Source organism: Chrysochloris asiatica, unplaced genomic scaffold, assembly GCF_000296735.1.
Source record: "Chrysochloris asiatica unplaced genomic scaffold, ChrAsi1.0 scaffold00047, whole genome shotgun sequence".
Lineage (NCBI taxonomy): Eukaryota > Metazoa > Chordata > Mammalia > Afrosoricida > Chrysochloridae > Chrysochloris > Chrysochloris asiatica.
In genome coordinates this window covers 10935483-10952814 of record NW_006408565.1, presented here as the reverse complement: position 1 = coordinate 10952814, position 17332 = coordinate 10935483, and the positions used below count along the sequence as shown (strand labels likewise).

At 41.4% G+C, this 17332-nt stretch overlaps 1 protein-coding gene across 4 annotated transcripts in view; it reads left to right on the top strand.

Moving 5' to 3' along the window:
* DHDDS (dehydrodolichyl diphosphate synthase) overlaps positions 1 to 17332 on the top strand; it is a 38703-nt gene that overhangs the window by 1789 nt on the left and 19582 nt on the right. For 2 of the 4 annotated variants that reach the window (XM_006862259.1, XM_006862260.1), the window contains exons 2-5: positions 8040 to 8156; positions 10841 to 10983; positions 13599 to 13715; positions 14783 to 14884. In XM_006862259.1, coding sequence (XP_006862321.1) covers positions 8040 to 8156; positions 10841 to 10983; positions 13599 to 13715; positions 14783 to 14884 — 479 coding nt within the window. The remainder of the gene's footprint in view (positions 1 to 8039; positions 8157 to 10840; positions 10984 to 13598; positions 13716 to 14782; positions 14885 to 17332) is intronic. The other 2 variants (XM_006862261.1, XM_006862262.1) reach the window with 2 other exon arrangements.

Sequence of the window (17332 nt, the reverse complement as noted above, 5' to 3'; positions counted from 1 at the left end):
CACTAGACCAATAAATAGAATGATAAATGGAGAAAAGATTGAAGTTGTCAATTGACTTCATTTTTCTTGGATCCATAATCAACACTCCTGGAAGAGGCAGTCAAAAAATCAAATGACATGTTGCATTAGGCAAATCTGCTGCACAATATCCTATACAGTGTTCAAGAGTAAAAGTGTCAGTTTGAGGAGGACTAAGGTGCAGCTGACCCAAGCCATGGTATTTTCAGTTGCCTCACATGCATGTGAAAGTTGGACAGTGATTAAGAAAGACAGTAGAGGAATTGATGCATTTGAGTTATAGTGTTGGAGAAGAATATTGAAAGTACTACCAGAAAAACAAACAAATCTTTATTGGAAGAAGTACAGCCAGAATGCTCCTTGGAAGTCAGGATGGCAAGACTTGGTGTCTAATACTTTGGATATGCTGTTTGGAGGGACCAGTTCCTCGATAAGGATATCATGCTTGGTAAAATATAGGGTCAACAAAAAAAGAGGAAGACCCCCAAAGAGATAGAATGACATAGTGGCAACAGCAGTGGGCTCACACATAGCAACAGATGTGAGGATGACACAGGACTGGGTAGTGTTTTGTTCTGTTGTGTATAGGGTTGCTATGAGTTGGAACTGACCCAGCAAAAACAACAACAAGCCTTATACCCACACACACTCACATCCAAATGCCAAATCATCTCCAGCAGTCGGAAATGAAAATAGCTCCTCAGGGAACCACTGCAGTCATGTGTTGTGAATAACAAGCTGCATGAGATGAGTTGACTTGATACTCTTTTTTTTTAAAGTCTACTTGTGAGGAACTAAAGTAGAAAATGTTGGAGAAGTGTCTGGAAAAGCAGTCAGTGAACAGCCCTTCAAAGTGAGGAAAAAGAAACGGAAGTGTCCAGTAAAAATTGGCATAATGGAAGAGGTGTCTGACCTCTTATTACTTCACAAAGGGGAAGGAGAATCAAGGTGAACAGCTCAAGGTTGATTTCTATGAGGCAGAGGCCAGACATTTTTGCCAGTTCTGATACCAGCCATCACACACAGGGCACACTGTACTTCTTTGCTGGATTCAGTAGTTCGTTGGCAATGGCCACGCAGAACTTGTAGATCATACTTACAGATTTGGAGTTTATGAGGGAAATAACAGGTTACAATTCAAGTTCAGGATATAGTTCTTTGATCAGGGTATTCTTGTGCTGTGCTGCACGCAGGTTTCTCTTTGGCCCTCGACTCCTCAAGCTGGTCTTTGTCCTGCTCAGGCAAGTTTTACAAAACTCCTTTAGTTCTACCGATAAAACAGACGCCCCATTCTGCCAGTAAACCTCAGCCCAAAAGTGCTTAGCTATAGCTTCATGGACTGGGAAGCCACTGCATTGTCTATTCCTGTGTTACAACTCTTTCTTGATCTCCTGGGTCAAGGACGTTCTCTGTGCCGGGACAACAGAATGAAGCACAGCTCCGTTCTGGGCCATCCTCACAGTTGTTATGATTGAGACCATTGTTGCTGCCACTGTATCCATGTCATTGAGGGTCTTCCTCTTTTTTGATGAGCTTCCAGTTCACTGAGCACAATGTCCTTCTCCAGGGACCTGTCCTTCCTCACAAATATGTCCAGAATAGGAAAGATAAAGTCTCGCCCTCCTTGCTTTCAAGGATCATTCTGCTTGTACTTCCAAGACAGATTTGTTTGTTTTTCTGTAGGTCAGTATTGTTCGCCAACAACATAATGCAAATATATTGATTCTTAATATGGTCTTCCTTATTCATGGTCCATTCTGAGTCCTGCTGTGGTGCTATAGGATAAACACTGAGCTACAAGGTTGGTTTGAATCCACGACCAATGGTTCAAATCCACCAGCCACTCCTCGGAAACCTTATACAGGGTTGCTATGAGTTGGTACCAGGTTGATGGCACTTAACAGCATTCATGGTCCAAACGTTCACATGTATATAAGGCAATTAAAAACACCATGCGTTGGGTCAAGTGCAACATAGTCCTCCAGGTGACATTCTTGTTTTTTAACACTTTAATGAGGGTCTTTTGCAGCAGATTTGCGTAATACCATATGTCATTTGATTTCTTGATTGCTGTTTCCATGAACACTCGTTGTAGATCTTTGACAACCCCAGTCTTTTCTTTATCTGTCTTGATATTTATTGGTCCAATTGTGAGGATTTTTGTTTTCTTTACATTGAGGTGCAATCTGTACTGAAGGTTGTAGTCTTTGATCTTCATCAGTATTTCAAGACTTCTTAGCTCCCAGCAAGCAAGGTTGTAGCATTTACATATCGCAGGTTGTTAGTAAGTTTTTTCTCCAATCCTGATGCCATGTTTTTCATATAATACAGTTTCTTGGATTATTTATTTGCTCAGCATACAGTTGAATAAATATGGTAAAAGGGTACAACTGTGCTGCACACCTTTCCTGATTTTAAACCATTCAGTGTCTCTTTGTTCTGTTTTAAGGAGTGTCTCTTAGTCTGTGGACAGGTTCCTCATGAACACAATGAAGTGTTTTAGAAGTCCCATTCTTCGCAGTATTATTCATAGTTATGATCCACATAGTCAAATTCCTTTGCATAGTTAATAAAGCAAATATAAACATCCTTCTAAGGAGCTGTGGTAGCATAGTGTTTACTAGTTTGGCTGCTAGCCACAAGGACATTGGTTTGAAACTACCAGCTGTTCTGTGGGAGAAAGATGAGGCTTTCTGCTCCTATAAAGATTTACAGCCTTGGAAACTCTATATAGGGTCACTATGAATTGGAACTGACTCCACAGCATACCACAAACATCTTTCTGGTATTCTCTGCTTTCTGCCAAAATATATCTGACATCACAATGATATCCCACATTCCATGTCCTCTTCTGAATCTAGCTTGAATTTGTAGTAGCTCCCTGTTTATATTCTGCTGCAACCAATTATCTTTGACAAAATTTACTTGGCGTGTGATAGTAATGATATTGTTCAGTGATTTCCACATTCCTCTGGACCACCTTTCTTTGTGATGGGTACAAATACAGATCTCTTCCAGTCAGTTGGCCATGTAGTTAGCTATCTTCCAGATTACTTGGCATGACATTGCATCAGTGTGTTGAAATATTTCAATTTGTATCCTATCAAATTTGGGAGCTTTGTTTTTCACCAATGCCTTCAGTACAACTTGAACTTTTTCATTCAGTACTATTGATTCTTGATCATATGCTGCCTCTTGAAATGATTGAACACTGACCAATTCTTTTTGGTAAAGTGACTCTATTCATCCATTTTATCTTGATGCTTACTGCGTTATTCAATATTTTGCACATAGAATCCTTCGATATCACAACCTGAGGCTTAAATTTTTTTTTAAATTCTTTCAGTTTGAGAATTGCTGAGCATGTTCTTCTCTTTTGGTTTTCTAACTCCAGTTCTAAGCACATTTCACTATAATACTTGACTTTGTCTTTTCAAACTGCCCTTAGAAATGTACTGTTCAGCTCTTATTACTTCATCATTTCTTCCAGCTGCTTTAGGTTCTTTACATTCAATAGCAAGTCTCAGAGTCTCTTCTGACATCCATTTTGGCCTTTACTTTCCTTCTTGTCTTATTAATGACGTTTTGCTTTCTTCAGGCATGACGTTGTTAATGTCATCCAGCAACTCCTCTGGTCTTTGATCATTAGTGTCTAATCAGATCTTGAGATGCGCTATACTGAAATACATGTGGGATATACTCTAGGTTGTATATTGGCTCTCGTGGAGTTGTTTTAATTTTATTAATGTATGTTGATTGCATGTTTGATCAAATTCAGACTGAAGAACTTAGTAAAATTCTTCAATTTTATCCTCTTTGACTTTAGTGCTTGGTGAGTAAATTTGAATAATAGTGGTATTAAATGATCTTCCTTCTGGTTGTTAAGTGCAGTCAAGTTGTGTAGGGTTTCCAAGGCTGTAAATTTTTGCAGGAACAGAAAGCCTCATCTTTACCCCATGAAGTGGCTGGTGGACTTGAACCACCAACCTTGTGGTTCATATTCCAATATTTATCGTACAGGGCTACTGCATTGTAGGCTTATGGATATTATCACAGACAGCATTTCACTTCAAGATTGATCTTGAAATAATGGATGCAACGTCATTCCTTTTCAGTTTGTCATTTCTGGCATGGTAAAGTATATGATTGTCTGACTCACAATGGCCAATACCTGTCCATTTCAGCTCACTAATGCATAGAATCTCAATCTTTATGTGCACGATTTATTTTTAATGAATTCCACTTTTCCTAGATTCATCCTTAGTGCATTCTGCTTTCTAATTATTAATGGATGTTTGTAGTTGTTTCTTCTCATTTTGAATTATGCCCCATCAGCAAATGAAGATCCCCAATACATTGTTTGATATAGTGCCAGAAGATGACCCCTTGTATATCAGAAGTCACCTAAAACACAACTGGAGAAGAGCTTCCTCCTCAAAGTAGGTGGTGGTGGTGGTTTGTACCATGTAATTGGTTTTGATTCACAGGGACCCTGTATAGGGTTTCCAAGGCTGTAAATCTTTACAGGAAAAGAAAGCCTCATCTTTTTCCCGTGGAGTAGCTGGTAGATTCGAACTGCTTACCTTGCTCATCATAGTAGAGTTGACCTTAATGACATCCATGACTACTTTGAGGAGGCATCTCTTCTCCAGTCATTATTTTGAGTGTCTTCCAACCTGACAGGCACATTTTGTGGCTATTCATAAGGTTTTCAGTGGTTAACCTTTCAGAAATGGTCCACCTCTCCTTCTTCCTAGTCTTTCTTAGTCTGGAAACTCCATTTAAACATGTCCACTACATCTCAATGTAAAGAAAACAAAAATCCTCACCACTGGACCAATAAACAACATTCTTATCAACAGAGAAAAGATTGACGTTGTCAAGGACTTCATTCTTCTTGGATCAACTGTCAACACTCATGGAAGCAGCAGTCAAGAAATCAAACAACTTATTGCATTAAGCAAATCTGCTGCACAAGACCTTTTTAAAGTGTTGAAGAGCAAAGATGTCAGCTTGAGAACTAAGGTGTGCCTGACCCAAGCCATGGTATTTTCTATAACCTCATATGCATGCGATAGCGGGACAGTGAATAAGGAAGATCGTAGAAGAACTGATGCTTTTGAGTTATGGTGTTGGAGGAGAATATTGAAAGTGCCATGGCCTGCCCATAGAACTAACAGATCTGTGTTGGAAGAAGTGCAGCCAGAGTGCTCCTTGGAGGCCAAGATGGCCAAACTTCATCTCTCATACTTCGGGCATATTGTTAGGAGGGACAAGTCGCTGGAGAAGGATATCATGTTTGGTAAGGTGGAGGGTCAGAGAAAAAGAGATAGACCCCCTACGAGATGGATTGGCCAAGTGGCAGCATCAATGGACTCAACCGTGGCAACAGTAGTAAGGTTGACCCAGGATCAGGCAGTGTTTCGTTCTGCTGTGCATAAGGTCGCTATGAGTCGTTGCCAACTTGATGGCACCTAACAGAAACAACTATAGGTACACCTGCTGGTTTGTATAATTCTGGTGGCATAGCTTCTAGAATCATAGCAATCTGCATGTCACCATAGTACAACAAACTGACAGACAGGTTGTAGTTTTTAAGTTGTAAGAGTACAGTAAGATTTACCAATCTCCTCTTTAGGGTTCCATACACCTTATTTGCATAATTTTAGTCCTGGTGTGTGGAGTCCTGGTGTGGTGCTGCTGGTTAATGCACTGGACTGCAAGGTCAGCAGTTCAAGTCACCAGCTGCTCCTTGGAAACTCTTTACAGGGTCGCTATAAGTCAAAACCAACTCTATGGCACGTAACAACAACAAGAACCCCACCGGGTACCATGCACTTTATATACATTGTTAGCAGGCTATCTATTCCCTTTGGTCAGCCACAAGCACCTCATTTGCATAGTTCTACCTGGTGTGGCACTGTAGGAAAAGCACTTACCCACAAGGTTGGTTTGAACAGCAAGGTTGTCAGTTCAAACTCACCAGCCTTTCTTTGGAAACCCTATACAGGGTTGCTATGAGTCGTGAACTGACTAAATGGCACTTATCAGAAACTTCAACCCAGTGGTGGGAGTTATAAGGACTTTGGCTGATGGTGGTGGTGATGGTGTGCCAGGGACTTGTTTCTGACTCATTGCCATCCTGCATAGGGTTTCTCCCAGGCTGTAAATCCTTATGGGAGCAGAAAGCTTCATCTTTCTCCCACGGAATGGCTGATAGTCTTGAACTGCTGACCTTGAGGTTAGCAGCCCAGCTTGTAACCACTGCTACCAGAGCTCCTTCAGGACTTTGGCTAGAAGGCCCAAGGGTGTCTCTCTACAGCCTAATGAAACCAAAATTGTAGTTAACAGTACATGCTTAAAAGATGAATTCTTCAAAAACCAACTCAGCATGGATTAAAGAACCAAATGTGAATCCCAAAATTATGAAGGTCATCAGTGAAAAAATAGGGACAAATGTGAGGGCTTTAATATAGGGAATACACAGACTACCAAGCATGTTGAAAATTGCACAAACAAAAGTAGACAAAATAGATGATTGGGACATATTAAAAATTAAAAACTTATGTGCATCAAAAGACTTCACCAAAAGAGTAAAAAGGGAACCTACAGAATGGGAAAAAATCTTTTGCAATGACACATCAGACAAGGGACTCATTTCTAAAATATATAGGAAACCACAACACTTCTACAAGAAAAAGACAAATAGCCTAATTAAAAAAATGGGCACAGGACATGAACAGACACTTCACCAAGGAAGAGATCTGGGACTCCTGGGCCTAGAGGCAGTGACATGGCCACAGAGGACTAGAGCAGAGTGAAGCATCCAGCTGATATGAAGTGAGGGGAGATGCACAAGAACACCCATACTTGCAGATAGTACCCACTTGACCTGGCTTCAATGGCTGAATGATCAGAACTCGACTAGAAGAAGAAAGAAGAGGGGGAAGAAAAAAAGTAACTTGCTACAATTTTATGAACTTTACCTATATTTATGCATATAATAGCTCAAAAAAGGGAACAAATCTTTGCAGCAAAGATCACTCCCACCCCCTCGGTACACAGGGTTGACAGGGAGGGACAACTTAGACATTGGCTACCCAAAATGGGGGAGGCCTATATAGGCAAGAAGTGACTGGCTTACAAGCTTTCAAGTGGGAGCCTAGTTCCAGACGGTGCGGTGGAAGGTAGAATCACCACTGAATGATTTCCAATCTGTTGGGACCTGGCAGGTTAAAGGAAATGGGGATAAGACTCTTGTACAATAGTGAATAATTGCCATCAGGACTGACTGTGAGGGTAGGAAATATAGAGGCAGATGTTTTTTGACAAAAGGAGGGGAGTGATAGATTTTGTAGCCCAGGAGTGGAGGTCCCTGGGACCATCAAGTGAGAAGAGCTGAGACGGGAACCCTACCCAGAGAGGCAGAGACACCAGGGATGGAGACAGAGACGATGACGTGGACAGATGGAGCAGTGGCTGGGGACACTGAACTCAGGGAGGGAGAGGGGCTTTGTGCTTATAGCCGGAGGGCGGGCCTATGCGGTGTACCGTTTGGTTATTTGATGATGCGTGGAGAGGATTGTACTCATTGCAATGAACAAAATACGATAGGATGAATGTAAAACTGATATTCTTCCATGTAAACCTCACAATAAAAACTTGTAAAAAAAAAAAAAAAAAAGGATGAATTCTTGAAACAGGTAGACCCCCACTTTGACTTTTCTTACCTTTTTTTCCTATAAAATGAAGTTAATAATATTTGTTTTATAGGGTTGTATGATAAAATAAGATGAAATATAAAAAGTCCAACATAGTACTTAATATATAGGAAGTGTTCAATAAACATTAATAAATGAAAGTGCTTAATGCCTATTTGATGAGCCAAAAACTTAAAATACCCAATTGTTTTCCTCAGGGTTTCCTTAAATACTCCAGTTTGTATCTTCTTGGGGGATGGTGTTACCCTTTATCCCTAAAGAGCATGTGATATGTTCATCATTTGTCTTCTTCCTTCACAGGCAGGCCCAATGCCCAAACACATTGCATTTATAATGGATGGGAACCGTCGCTATGCCAAGAAATGCCAGGTCGAGCGGCAGGAGGGCCACTCCCAGGGGTTCAACAAGCTGGCTGAGGTGGGTATGGGTGACAGATCGCAAAATAAACAGTCTATGAAGAACTGGATTATAGCTAGTTAACCAGCCTGTGGGGATTTGTTTTCTGTCAGTATCCATAAGGTTTTCTAGTTTTTAATTTTTTTTTTTGCTTGCTTGTTATGGGTCTCAAAGTCACATTGACAGAAAAAGTAATTACCCAGTGAATCATCAGAAAATACTAGGAATGAGCACACAATTGACTCCTCTTTGTGGGTTAATGTGCCAGACTGCATAGCTGTTTGAACTGCAAGGTCAGCAGTTCAAGCTCACCAGCTGCTCCTTGGAAACCCTATACAGAGTTGCTATGGGTTGGAATCGACTCGACAGCACTTACCAACAACAACCACCACAGCAAAGTTAGAAAAAATTAAAATAAATAGAAGTCCTTGTGTCACTGTGGGATAAAGCACTGGACCACAAAGCCTTTTGAATCACAAGGTCAGCGGTTCAAACTCACCAGCCGCTCCTTGGAAACCCTATACAGGGTCACTATGAGTCATGGTCTGTAAGGCCTGCGCCTATCCAACTGTCAGGTTCTCAGTGGCACTTTTCCAAAGGTGGCCATGGATTTGTTTGTGTGTTTGTTCTGGGATGAGAAAGGCAGGTCTTCAGATTTATTTCTTCACTTCTGTGCTTGAACATCTACTACCTGCTACCTTTCACCTCCAGCTTCGCATTTCAACATTGTTATTCTCAGCTCCATCTTTGTTCTCTACCTTATGGAGTGGAACTGGGTTGGAGCAGCCTCAAGGGAGCTGAATTTAAGTATGGGTTTTCCTTTTTTAATTGAGATGTAATTTCATATAGTGAAATCTACAGAGCTTCATTTTGACAAGTTATATTTGTCTGTCAAACCTACTGTCCTGTCAAAATGCAGAACATTTCCATCCCTCAATAAAGTTTCTTATGCCCCTTCCAAGTCACCCCTTGTTCCACCTTCCCTTCCCTCTCCCCAGCAACCACGGCTTTGATTTCTATCACTATAGTTTTTCCTGGTTTAGAATGTCACTTAATGGAGTCATGTAGTAGAGTTGTTAACTTTTGGTAAGCATTTACAACTCTCTGAGCTTCAGTTTTATCATGTATTAAAATAGGCATTATGATGTCTGTGGCTGATTGAAGAATCAAATGGAATTAAAGGAATTATATTATTATCAAGAGGATCACGTGTATGTATGTCTTTTGCGGACTATTAAATATTGCACAACTGTTTAATTTTTGCTTTTATTTTTATATTTTTATAAATCGTCTTTGTTATCCTCACTCTACCAGGATAATGAAATTATGCTATTATAATACCTTGTGTTTTTTGGTTTTTTTAAAAAATGTTTTATTGTGAATTATGTGATAGTTTACATGGGAGAACATTAGCTTTACATTCATTCTATCATATATCGTCTTATTGCCATGGTTACAATCCCCTCCATGCATCATCAGCCAACCAAAGGGTATACCCTGCAAGCCTGCCCACCACATCCTCCTGGTCTTCAGCACACAGTCCCTCTCCCTCTCTGGGTCTAAAGTCCCCAGCTGCTCCATCGCTCCATGTCATTGTCTCTGCCTCCATCTCAGGCATCACTGCTTTTCTGGGTAGGGTCCCACTCTCCGTTCTTCTCCCATGATGGTCCTAGGGACCTCCACTCCTAGACTGGAAAGTCAGTCACTCCCCTCCTTGCTACAAAAGTCTGCCTTTACATTTCCAACCCTTACAATCAGTCCTGATAACAATTATTCACTATTGTATCACAAGAGACCTATCCGCATTTCATTTCATCAGCCCCGCCTACTCAGATTGGATACTACTCACTGGAGATTCTACCTTCCTCCAGGCCCTCTGGATCTAGGTTCCCTCTTGAAAGCTTGTAAGCCAGTCACTTCTTGCCTTTGTAGCCCTACCCCCACCCCATTTTGGGTAGCCAATGTCTAAGTTGCCCATCCCTGTCTACTCTGTGTGGAGGGGGTGGGAATGATTCTTGCTGTAAGGATTTGTTCCCTCTTTTGAGCTACTGGTTCCATAGGTGTAGGTTAAGTTCATCAAATTGTATCAGATTACTCTTTTTTTTTCCTCTTCTTTCTTCTTCTGGTTGAGCTTCGATCATCCAGTTATTGAAGCCAGGTCAAAGGAGTATTATCTGCAAGTGTGGGTGTTCTTGTGCATATGCCCTCTCTTCTTATCAGCTGGATGCTTCACTCTCCATTCTAGTCCTCTGTGGCTATGTCACTGACACTGGGCCAATACCTTGTGTTTTTATATCGATCCTTAACCTAACCTTGGGGAAGGATGGATTATGATCCCATTTTACAGATAAGGAGACTAAAGCCCACAGTGGTTAAATGACTTGCCTACATTTCCAAAGCAAGTGCATGCTGGAGGAGTCATGGACTAGAACCCAGATCTTTACTCTCTCTGTGAAAGTTCTTTCCAGTAAATTACAGTGGCATCGGTGTGGTAGTACTCATTAAGGTCACATTATCCAGTTTCTTAAAGGGTAGCTTTCTGCTTACTTGGTTCATAATTCTGATGTTGTCCTATGTTTTCACAGTTTGAGGGAGAAAGAAAAATATCTGTTACCTCCAATACTGAGACAGTACTAGAGCATCTCTTATGTCCCTTCCCACTCTTCCTTTCCTTGTACCTAGCTCCTTGCCTTCTCCCCTCTCAGACTCTGCGCTGGTGTTTGAATCTGGGCATCCTAGAGGTGACGGTCTACGCATTCAGCATTGAGAACTTCAAACGCTCCAAGAACGAGGTAGACGGACTAATGGATCTGGCCCGACAGAAGTTCAACCGCTTGATGGAAGAACAGTAAGATGCTGCCAGGGGGAGCACTTATACCACTTGTAGCCTTCCCCTAACCCTTACAGCTCTGTTTAGCCAAGGCTGCTGTAATGGGCCTTGTAAATCCTTTTAATGTTTGTTAGTAGTTTTCAGTGGCAAATATCAGAAACACGTGCTAGTTTTTCTTATAAAAGGAGACTTTATTTGAGGCTATAGAGATTATTGTACAGAATGCAAGGACAAGTACAGCCAGCCTCAAGCAAAATGAAACTCGAAATTGAAATCCATTAGGTAGAGCCTCTCTGCAGACCATCTCTCTCTGCAGACCAGCTTTCTCTGCTCCAAGAGAACAGTTCAGAATAATTCCTTTAATAGACCTAGCTTAGCTAAAATTTTTATCCTTGGACCAATAAACCGTGGCCTGGAAGGTAGGGTGAGGAAAACATTGAAAAAGTCATCTTCTGCTGGGCAGTAAACCCTAAGAAGTTGCTATACCCCCGCATGCTCTCTTGGGAGTGAAATTATGATGCATAAGAAGTCTTTATTGGGAAGTATCAGCACCATTCTTAACTGTAGCTAAGTTTAGGCTAATTAGGGAGCAAGACCAGAAAAGGGCAAAAAGGAAATTTGATGACAATTACTTGCTTCAAAATATGGAGTCCTCACCAACCTGAATTGCTTACTTCCATACAACTATTCTATAGCCTAGTTCATGTCTGCACTAGGACTAAGAAGATAGGAGCACAGAGAGCCTGCACCTCTGGTGGGGCTGGACCTGAAACCACTTTCTGTCATTCTGTCATTCGGTCCCTACATGGATCCTTGGTGGAGGTGGAGGGTTCGCAACCAGTCTTCTCTCTGTTTAGATAGGATGGTGAGACCCTCAGCCACTGACCTTACTTCTGGTCCCCAACAGGGCAAGTATGGCTCAGAGTTCACACCCAAAGCCAAGATGCAGACGTGGGTCTTTCTGAATCCAGAGCCCGAGTTCTCTGTGTGCGTTGCTCTGAAAGTCCTGAGATAATTTTATGTTTCCTGAAAGGTCAAATGCGAAGCAGTTACAAGTTCTGAGAGTACTCAACCAACCAATTATAGAGAAAATTGCCATGAAGTCCCAGACAGAGCATGAGGAAACCTCAGATGTGATTTTCTACAATGTGTCACAGAGCGCAGAGTTCTGAGGAATAGAACTGACAAGAAATAAGGAGTTGGGGTACAGGGTCTGCCTTTCATTAATCTATTTTCTATTTTAAAGAAAGAGTTCTTAGGCTAAGGGAACATTTGAAAAGTACTAGTCTGTTGTCACTTCATCACTTGGGGAACTATATGCAAGTGAAGAGAAGGATCAAGAAAAGCAAGGGCTTGCCGGTGGTCACACAGCGAGTTAGTGGGAATCCAGGTCTCCTGACTCCTCTCCAGACGTTCACAGCTTTCTTCTCTATAGAGCTCATGTGTTCTACCTCTGGTAGCTGACAATAGGCACTGTAAAATGTAACACAAGCCTATGACAGTAGTGTGGCAGAGATGACTATTACCCCATCCCACCCTGCCTGGTGTTCATGGGAGGGACTGAGGCTCAGAGAAGTTAAGTGATTATGTAAGTCACACAGTAAGTGATGGCAACTCAAATCTAGATGTTCGTGTTAAAATTTTGCCTTGATTTGACTATATATGTGTCTGTTATAGCTCCAGTAGGTTCTCAGAAATAAGTGGTTAGATTTTGCTTAATCCTTGGAAAAATGTGGATAAGAGTAGATATAGTATGGTTGTGACCTTCAGGTCTGGATCAAGGCCCCCAGGACACCCCCACCCCACCATATACTTCTCGTTATTAAGCTTCCTTTTTCCAAACATTTGTTGTTCAATTTCTCGATAGCATTCCCAGGTGAGTTCCAGGGTGGTTGGGTTACATTGTAGAGAGTTTGAGAATTACTGTTTGGAAGCAGTATAATATTGCGACTAGGATGACAGACTCAGGAGCCAGACTCCCTAGGTTTGCACTCACTAGTTGTCTGATGTTGAAAAAACTACCTAACCTCCCTGTGACATATTTTTCTTATCTGGAAAATGGGAATAACGATGGTACCTACCTCAAAGGTCAGTGTGAGGATGGAATGTGTTGGTACATGTAAGGCACTTAGATGGTGTCTGGCACTAGAGTAAACATATAATTAATGTCCACTGTCACCATTATCATATTTCACAAGGAAACAGAAAAGTAACAAGTAATATAGCCCCTACTCCTAACAAGTTTACTTGCTTGTCTAGATGGGATAAACATACCACAGAATACATAAAATGCATCTTTCCGACAAGGGCATGTGTAATGTGTATGGTGTATGGAAAAGAGTTCAGGTTGTCAAATCAGAGCTGGGTTTCAATCCTGTCACAGCACTTCCTGACTATATGACCTTGAACAAGTTGCTTCTTGCTGAGCCTCAGTTTCCTGCTCTCAAATGGAACTTCATACAATCCTTTCAGAGTTGTTGAGGGAATGCGGTGAAATAACATACATAGAACAGTGCCTGACACTGGAAAACAACCAGAATCTCATAGTTGATTATTATCAAAGTACCTGTACTTGAGTCCCTCCACTTGAGCAGGTACTTTGCCCAACCCTACCTCTTTTCCCCCCTGCTCAGGGAGAAACTACAGAAGCATGGGGTGTGTATCCGAGTCCTAGGTGATCTACATTTGTTGCCTGTGGATCTCCAGGAGCTGATTGCACAAGCTGTACAAGCCACCAAAAACTACAACAAGTAAGTTCCCAGATTTCTCCCTAGGGGCCTCTGTCAGTGGTTGACTTTACTAACTTTGGTGGATATCCTGAGCCTTCCTTGGCCTACATTTAGTTCTGAAGACAATGAAGGGGAGTTTGGACATTTAGAGATATCCTTCTTCCATCCGCAGAGCAGACCTGCAACATTATATGTGTGTATACTTAGACACAGTTTCTCATCCACTTCCCCCTTCATGTGATCTCCTAAAATATATAAAGTATATATATTTTACTTGTGAGGGGGTGGGGTGATTATGCAGCAAGTCTCATTCCTGTCTCTTTGCAGACTGATCCTTCAAAACATTCTTTTCTATCCCAATCCTTTAACCCATGGTAGGATGACCTTGGGATGTCATGTAGACAGAGAAACAGAGTTCAGTAATCCAAGCTTTGTTATGTGTGACTTTGAAATATGTTTGGTAGTAAATTTGTTTGGTATCAGATTTCCTTATTTTGCTTGTGCTGGTATCACAGTGGAGTCCTGGTGTGGTGCTGCGGGTTAATGCGCTGGATTGCAAAGTCATTTGAACCAGAAGGTCAGCAGTTCAAGCTAAGCAGCCGCTCCTCAAAAACCCTATACAGGGTCACTATAGGTCGGAACTGACTCCAACGCACTTAACAATAACAGCAGCAATATCACAGTGTATTCATGTCTTCTAGGAGGACAGTGGAGTTCTAGTGTGGCACTGTAGAGTAAGCACTGGACTACTAACCACAAGGTCAGTGGTTCAAACCCACCAGCCACTCCTTGGACACCCTATACAAGGTCACTATGAATTGGAACTGACTTGACAAATACTTAACAACAAAGAGGGCAATAAGGGTCACTTTATATTTGTTTTATTATAAAGTTAGTAACATGTTTATTTCAGTAAACTTGGAAAACACAAAAAGATCATCATCTTAGCATTCCGAGGTATCCACAGCTAACATTTGGTGTGTGTTCTTCCAGGGAAGAGGTGTTGTGTATCAGTGATCCAGTTGTTCTGTCTCTGCTCCCCAGTCTTTCAGGCTCTTCAGTGAATTGTTTTGTTCTTCCCTTCTCAGGTGTTTCCTGAATGTCTGCTTTGCATATACATCCCGCCATGAGATCAGCAATGCTGTGAAGGAAATGGCCTGGGGAGTGGAGCAAGGCCTGCTGGAGCCCAGGTAGCCCTAATTATGCAGGGATTAAACCTAGCATTCTTCCAAAGCTGCATACTCGGGCTAGGTGTCAAATCAGTGTTGCCCTTGAAAAGATTTTTGATGGATTCCACAATCAGAGGCAAAGATTGCTCTATTACAGCCTGCCCATAATTTATATGTTTAGTGTATACCAAAATTCCCAAAGAAGTAGAAAACCAGACAGCATGGGATATGGCATTCAATAAAATCTGAAGCCTTCTTGGGTTTTTAGTTGGTGTTACAGTGAATGCTTTTTCAGGAATGTAGCTTGTTAGGAGTAGACTCTTATAGGTCTTTTGTATTAACAATTTAAGCAAGATTGAAATATTTTTCAGTAACTAAAAGAAAATTGTTAATCATTAGGAACACAGTGGGATCCTAACTGTTAGAGCTGGGAGGAACTTTGGAAGCCATACATCTATCCAGTTTCTCTTATGTTAATATTAATTTAACATTTAGCAATAGCATTGTAAACTAACAGTAGTAAAGTAATAAATCTGAAAAACATTCTAAGCAATAGGTTGTATCTGTGTTTTATTAAGTCATTAACTTCCTATGACCGTGTTTGAGAAAGTCAAGTACTTTTTCCATTTTAGAGATAAGAAAACTGAGCTCAGCATTGAAGGAACTTGCCCAGGGTCATTCTTTTGCTAATATATCCAGAGCTGGGACTCAGTGCTGATGCTATCTTAATCTGGAGTTCCTGTCCATTACCTCTATTTTGTGAAATCTTGGGACTTAGAAAGTTTTTCTCATTCCTTTCGCAGATATAATTTTTGACCTTAGAAACGAAATTATAAATCAACAAGTTGCTTGGTGAGAATAGCATTAGATGAGACTATTTATGAATGCTTTGTCTCCACAACAGCTATGTGGTCTTTCTATGCCACATCATTCATTCATTGATTCAGCAAATATACTTTAAGTGATAATTGTAAGCCAGGTACATTGCTGTGCATAAAGAATAAACTAATGAGAATAAAAATACATGTTTTCCTACCTTCCTGGAACTCAAATTCTGTCAAGGGAAACAAATATTAATCAAGAGTATATAAATCAGCATAAAATGATATGGTGATAAGTGTTATAAAGGCATGTTGTTGTTGTTAAGTGCCATTGAGTCGATCCGACCCATAGCGACACTGTATAGGGTTTCCAAGGAGCAGCTAGTGAGCTTGAACCACCGACCTTGCAGTTCAAATGACTTTGCTCTCTGACGCATTAGCCCACAGCACCACGCCAGGACTCCTTATTAAAGGCATAGGTGCATGGTCTAAGAATTTATAATAAGAGATATGGATCTGATTACGAAGGCGTCTCTAAGTGATGTAAGAATGAAGAATAAGCAGTAACTTAGGAAAGAGGGGAGATCCTGGGTGGTGCAAATGAATGGTTAATGCCCTTGGCTGATAGTCAAAAAGTTGGTGGTTCAAGACCACCCAGAAGTGCCTTGGAAGAAAGGCCTGGAGATCTACTTCTAAAAATATCAATTATTGATATCAGTTTCTACTTGGACACACATGGGGTCGCATGAGTTAGAATTAACTCCCCAGCAACTGACTTTTTAGGGAAAGGCAATAATGTGAGGAGCACACTGTTTACAAAAAGATTGTTTGAATAATCCAAGAAGAGAGTGCCTGGGAGAAAAAGAGCTTGGGTTGTGGTGGTGATGGGATGAGGAATGGACAGACTGTGTAGATAGAAGTACACAGGAGGTTAAATCAGGAGTGCTTGCTGATGGGTGGACTCTGGGGAAAGGATGTGTGATAGCGGACTTCAGTGATTTGACTCATAAAACAGTGGACAGTGAGTCTTTACTACTGCACCGGTGTGTCCTGAAAGAACATCCAGGTTGAAGATGAAGATCTGAACTTTACTTGTGGATATACTGTAGTTGTTGAGCAAAAATAGTGAGTTGATAGTTGAGAAGTCGGGATTGGAGATAGCAATGTGGAAAGATGACCTGTGTAGGTAGTAACTGAAGTCAACAGAAGGCATGTGGAAGCTAAGGAGAATCTCAAGTGAGAAGGAAAAAGGAGTTTTGAGGAACTTTCATTGGCTGGTATAGGAGAATGAGCCTGAAAGGGGAAAAAAAAAGAATGACCAACCAGAAAGGTAGCATGAAAATCAGGGCAGTCATTATTACAGAAGCCAAGAAAAGGAGTTGGTGGGGGAGGAAGTGTGGGGCACTGGTGAGAGCAACAATGTAGAGAGGTCAGTTAACATTTGGATGGAAAATTAGCTGTAAGGGAAAAAGTTTGAGGCAGTGAGGGACAGCAGGAAGATAGAAGTTGTTGTCAGGTCCCATCGAGTCGGAACCGACTCATAGCGACCCCATGCACAGCAGAACGAAACAATGTCCGATCCTGGGCCAACCTCACTACCGCTGCCACACCCGAGTCCATCAATGATGCCACCTGGCTGATCCATCTC